This window comes from Phyllobates terribilis, unplaced genomic scaffold (assembly GCF_046119375.1).
Source record: "Phyllobates terribilis strain yellow unplaced genomic scaffold, ASM4611937v1 Scaffold_3__8_contigs__length_932513732, whole genome shotgun sequence".
Classification (NCBI taxonomy): Eukaryota; Metazoa; Chordata; class Amphibia; order Anura; family Dendrobatidae; genus Phyllobates; species Phyllobates terribilis.
Window position 1 is genome coordinate 47,475,960 of NW_027362763.1, and position 6,000 is coordinate 47,481,959.

General features: G+C 51.2%; 1 protein-coding gene and 1 long non-coding RNA gene across 3 annotated transcripts in view; both read right to left on the reverse strand.

Moving 5' to 3' along the window:
- The window catches only part of EFR3B (EFR3 homolog B), a 277,327-nt gene extending 272,306 nt beyond the window's left edge, over window positions 1-5,021 (reverse strand). The window contains exon 1 of one of the 2 annotated variants that reach the window (XM_073673849.1): window positions 4,872-5,021. In XM_073673849.1, the coding sequence (XP_073529950.1) occupies window positions 4,872-4,878 (7 nt within the window). In that variant the 5' untranslated portion in view covers window positions 4,879-5,021. The remainder of the gene's footprint in view (window positions 1-4,871) is intronic. The other variant, XM_073673850.1, reaches the window with a different exon arrangement.
- LOC141258758 (uncharacterized) overlaps window positions 1-5,461 on the reverse strand; it is a 286,567-nt gene extending 281,106 nt beyond the window's left edge. The window contains exon 1 of the long non-coding RNA XR_012318334.1: window positions 5,290-5,461. This is a non-coding gene — a long non-coding RNA (uncharacterized lncRNA). The remainder of the gene's footprint in view (window positions 1-5,289) is intronic.
- Between the last annotated feature and the right edge of the window lie 539 nt (window positions 5,462-6,000).

The following is a 6,000-nucleotide window of genomic DNA, read 5'->3' on the forward strand; positions in this document are numbered from 1 at the left end:
ACAGAGGCAGCAGAGGTAGCAGAGCAGAGGTAGCAGAGCAGAGGTAGCAGAGCAGAGGCAGCAGAGGTAGCAGAGCAGAGGTAGCAGAGCAGAGGCAGCAGAGGTAGAAGAACAGAGGTAGCAGAGCAGAAGTAGCAGAGCAGAGGCAGCAGAGGTAGAAGAACAGAGGTAGCAGAGCAGAAGTAGCAGAGCAGAGGAAGCAGAGCAGAGGCAGCAGAGCAGAGGTAGCAGAGCAGAGGCAGCAGAGGTAGAAGAACAGAGGTAGCAGAACAGAGGCAGCAGAGGTAGAAGAACAGAGGTAGCAGAGCAGAGGAAGCAGAGCAGAGGCAGCAGAGCAGAAGTAGCAGAACAGAGGCAGCAGAGGTAGAAGAACAGAGGTAGCAGAGCAGAAGTAGCAGAGCAGAGGAAGCAGAGCAGAGGTAGAAGAACAGAGGTAGCAGAGCAGAAGTAGCAGAACAGAGGCAGCAGAGGTAGAAGAACAGAGGTAGCAGAGGTAGAAGTAGCAGAACAGAGGCAGCAGAGGTAGAAGAACAGAGGTAGCAGAGCAGAGGTAGAAGAACAGAGGTAGCAGAACAGAGGTAGCAGAACAGAGGCAGCAGAGGTAGAAGTACAGAGGTAGCAGAGCAGAAGTAGCAGAGCAGAGGAAGCAGAGCAGAGGCAGCAGAGCAGAGGTAGCAGAGCAGAGGTAGCAGAGCAGAGGTAGCAGAACAGAGGCAGCAGAGGTAGAAGAACAGAGGTAGCAGAGCAGAAGTAGCAGAACAGAGGCAGCAGAGGTAGAAGAACAGAGGTAGCAGAGCAGAAGTAGCAGAACAGAGGCAGCAGAGGTAGAAGAACAGAGGTAGCAGAGCAGAGGCAGCAGAGCAGAGGTAGCAGAGCAGAGGTAGCAGAGCAGAGGCAGCAGAGCAGAGGCAGCAGAGCAGAGGTAGCAGAACAGAGGCAGCAGAGGTAGAAGAACAGAGGTAGCAGAGCAGAATTTGATGGCTAACTCTTTGTTAAAGGGAAACTCCAAAAAATCCCTTATAGATCCCGATCTTCTAGTGACTGGGGTGTCACTTATACAGGGAATTATATGGTTGCTGAGACTCCTCACTGAAGCACGGGTTGTCAGTTGTCACAATTTAAACGGTTTGGAGGGTGACATGATTATCCCCTTCCTTGCTGGAGTTCTTCCTTAGAATAATGCAGTGGGTTTAACTGCAGTCCTATGTAAAATCACAGATGACCAAAAAAAGAATGGCACCAAAATGACAGACTCAGCTCTGCTACATCTGTATAGAAGGCGAGCGACCAGACGAATGATGTGAATTGTCCGCTTCGTCCATCACGGTCACAATAACTAGGCATCTCAATCCCAATCCTAATCCCTGTGCGGTGCAGGATAGCGCCATCAGGACCGACCCTGCACTGGAACATACAAGGATGCAGCAGGAGGCACAAGGCAAGATACTGATGAGGAGGATGATGATGAGGGTGGTAGTACAATCAGCCAATCACATCCCCTGTAAACCTCAGATATCATATCACAGAGACGTCAGTGAGGACCAGACACAGACCGGCTGGGAGCCCCCGGCCCCACTAACCACTCCGAGACCCCCAAACCTGGCACTGTACAGAGAAAAGCAGATACACATAGACCCGGAGGGGACACGTCCATGTGAAGGTGACAGGTGGAGTGGAGTCACGCAGAGTAGTGGGGTCTGTGCAATGTGGGGAGGTGTGACACATGCAGTGTGGAGGGGTCTACAGGGGTGCAGGGCAGCCACACATTATCACACAGTGTGGTACTAGGAGTTATGAGTATGGGTGTAATATAGGGGGGTGTAATATAGGGGGGTGTAATATAGGGGGGTGCAGGAGATGCAGTGAAATGAGGAAAATTTTCAGTGCCGGCGCGCTGAGCTCTGACGCTTGGAAATATTGGGGTGTCTTGTAATAGAGTAATAAAATTGGGGAGTCATAGAGTTGCAGTGGTGTTTTGCAGCACAGGGGTACAGGGTGGGGGGTGACGTGCAGTGTTGGGGCGTAGCTGTATGGGGTGACTAGAAGTGGAGGCGTCATGTACGGTACAGCAGATGCACTGGTGGGGTGTTTTGCAGAGCTGGAATATGGGGGGACATGTAGTGGGGGGTGCAGAGTAGAGGAATCTTGTAATGTACATGTAGATTTGGGGAGACATAGTGTAGAGGTGTCCTGTACAGTACAGGTGACATGCATTGTTGGGGTGTTGCAGTACAGGGGTGACATATAGTAGAGGGGGTGTAATGTTGAGATATCTCATACTGTAAATGTATTGTTGGAGTCTTTCAATACAGGGGTGACACATAGTAGAGGGGGCGCAGTGTAGGGGTGTCTCATACATTATATGCAGTGAGGGGGGCTGCACAGAGGCCTGCATTGGAGGTGTCATACTGTACATGCAGTGAGGGGTCTGCACTGGAGGTGTCATACATATATGCAGTGAGGGGGGCTCCACAGGGGTCTGCACTAGAGGGAGGTATCATACATATATGCAGTGAAGGGGGCTGCACTGGAGGTGTCATACATTATATGCAGTGAGGGGGGCTGCACTGGAGGTGTCATACATTATATGCAGTGAGGGGGGCTGCGCTGGAGGTGTCATACATTATATGCAGTGAGGGGGGCTGCACTGGAGGTGTCATACATTATATGCAGTGAGGAGGGCTGCACTGGAGGTGTCATACATTATATGCAGTGAGGGGGGCTGCGCTGGAGGTGTCATACATTATATGCAGTGAGGGGGGCTGCACTGGAGGTGTCATACATTATATGCAGTGAAGGGGGCTGCACTGGAGGTGTCATATTATATACAGTGAGGGGGGCTGCACTGGAGGTGTCATTTTATATACAGTGAGGGGGGCTGCGCTGGAGGTGTCATATTATATACAGTGAGGGGGGCTGCGCTGGAGGTGTCATACATATATGCAGTGAGGGGGGCTGCACTGGATGTGTCATACATTATATGCAGTAAGGGGGGCTGCACTGGAGGTGTCATACATTATATGCAGTGAGGGGGGCTGCGCTGGAGGTGTCATACATTATATGCAGTGAGGGGGGCTGTGCTGGAGGTGTCATACATTATATGCAGTGAGGGGGGCTGCGCTGGAGGTGTCATACATTATATGCAGTGAGGGGGGCTGCGCTGGAGGTGTCATACATTATATGCAGTGAGGGGGGCTGCGCTGGAGGTGTCATACATTATATGCAGTGAGGGGGGCTGCGCTGGAGGTGTCATATTATATACAGTGAGGGGGGCTGCGCTGGAGGTGTCATATTATATACAGTGAGGGGGGCTGCGCTGGAGGTGTCATACATATATGCAGTGAGGGGGGCTGCACTGGATGTGTCATACATTATATGCAGTAAGGGGGGCTGCACTGGAGGTGTCATACATTATATGCAGTGAGGGGGGCTGCGCTGGAGGTGTCATACATTATATGCAGTGAGGGGGGCTGCGCTGGAGGTGTCATACATTATATGCAGTGAGGGGGGCTGCGCTGGAGGTGTCATACATTATATGCAGTGAGGGGGGCTGCGCTGGAGGTGTCATACATTATATGCAGTGAGGGGGGCTGCGCTGGAGGTGTCATACATTATATGCAGTGAGGGGGGCTGCACTGGAGGTGTCATACTTTATATGCAGTGAGGGGGGCTGCGCTGGAGGTGTCATACATTATATGCAGTGAGGGGGGCTGCACTGGAGGTGTCATACATTATATGCAGTGAAGGGGGCTGCACTGGAGGTGTCATACATTATATGCAGTGAGGGGGGCTGCGCTGGAGGTGTCATACATTATATGCAGTGAAGGGGGCTGCGCTGGAGGTGTCATACATTATATGCAGTGAAGGGGGCTGCACTGGAGGTGTCATACATTATATGCAGTGAGGGGGGCTGCGCTGGAGGTGTCATACATTATATGCAGTGAAGGGGGCTGCACTGGAGGTGTCATACATTATATGCAGTGAGGGGGGCTGCACTGGAGGTGTCATACATTATATGCAGTGAGGGGGGCTGCACTGGAGGTGTCATACATTATATGCAGTGAAGGGGGCTGCACTGGAGGTGTCATACATTATATGCAGTGAGGGGGGCTGCACTGGAGGTGTCATACATTATATGCAGTGAGGGGGGCTGCGCTGGAGGTGTCATACATTATATGCAGTGAGGGGGGCTGCACTGGAGGTGTCATACATTATATGCAGTGAAGGGGGCTGCACTGGAGGTGTCATACATTATATGCAGTGAGGGGGGCTGCGCTGGAGGTGTCATACATTATATGCAGTGAAGGGGGCTGCACTGGAGGTGTCATACATTATATGCAGTGAAGGGGGCTGCGCTGGAGGTGTCATACATTATATGCAGTGAGGGGGGCTGCGCTGGAGGTGTCATACATTATATGCAGTGAAGAGGGCTGCACTGGAGGTGTCATACATTATATGCAGTGAAGGGGGCTGCACTGGAGGTGTCATACATTATATGCAGTGAGGGGGGCTGCACTGGAGGTGTCATACATTATATGCAGTGAGGGGGGCTGCGCTGGAGGTGTCATACATTATATGCAGTGAAGGGGGCTGCACTGGAGGTGTCATACATTATATGCAGTGAAGGGGGCTGCACTGGAGGTGTCATACATTATATGCAGTGAAGGGGGCTGCGCTGGAGGTGTCATACATTATATGCAGTGAGGGGGGCTGCACTGGAGGTGTCATACATTATATGCAGTGAGGGGGGCTGCACTGGAGGGGTCTTGCTGTACAGGTGACATGTAATGCAGCGCTGTGATGAGGGGCTTGCGTGTGCCCTGCAGTGGGGGGGTCTGGCGGTATATAGAGGGGCAGTGCCCGGTTCTTACCATACATCGCGGCTTTGTGCCCGGTGCTGTCGGTGTCTCCTCCTCGGCTCAGCAGCAGCAGGGAGGGGGCTGGGGATGAATGGAGGGGCTGGGGAGGCTCGTACAGCTCCTATCCCCGGGGAGGGGGCGGCTCTATGCAAATACATCCCCTCCCATCATGCATCAGATCCTGCTCTGCCAGATCCCCCTCCTGCAGCCGGGAGGTGTGGAGGAGCCTCATCCCCTACACTGACAGCAGAGCCGCCCTCCTCCTGCAGGAGGCGCTGCCGACCTCACAGATCTCCATGCCTCCTCCACAGGCCAGATGTGCAATGTTCTGCAGCCCTGTGCTTGTGGAGGAGTGAGACTGGTCACTATATACAGTGTATAGATAGATAGATATATTCTTGTACAGTACAGACCAAAAGTTTGGACACACCTTCTCATTTAAAGATTTTTCTGTATTTTCATGACTATGAAAATTGTACATTCACACTGAAGGCATCAAAACTATGAATTACCACATGTGGAATTATATACTTACCAAAAAAGTGTGAAACAACTGAAAATATGTCTTATATTCTAGGTTCTTCAAAGAAGCCACCTTTTGCTTTGATGACTGCTTTGCACACTCTTGGCATTCTCTTGATGAGCTTCAAGAGGTAGTCACCGGAAATGGTCTTCACTTCACAGGTGTGCCCTGTCAGGTTTAATAAGTGGGATTTCTTGCCTTTTAAATGGGGTTGGGACCATCAGTTGTGTTGTGTAGAAGTCTGGTGGATACACAGCTGATAGTCCTACTGAATAGACTGTTAGAATTTGTATTATGACAAGAAAAAAGCAGCTAAGTAAAGAAAAACGAGTGGCCATCATTACTTTAAGAAATGAAGGTCAGTCAGTGCGAAAAATTGGGCAAACTTTGAAAGTGTCCCCAAGTGCAGTTGCAAAAACCATCAAGCGCTACAAAGAAACTGGCTCACATGAGGACCGCCCCAGGAAAGGAAGACCAAGAGTCACCTCTGCTTCTGAGGATAAGTTTATCCGAGTCACCAGCCTCAGAAATCGCAGGTTAACAGCAGCTCAGATTAGAGACCAGGTCAATGCCACACAGAATTCTTGCAGCAGACACATCTCTACAACAACTGTTAAG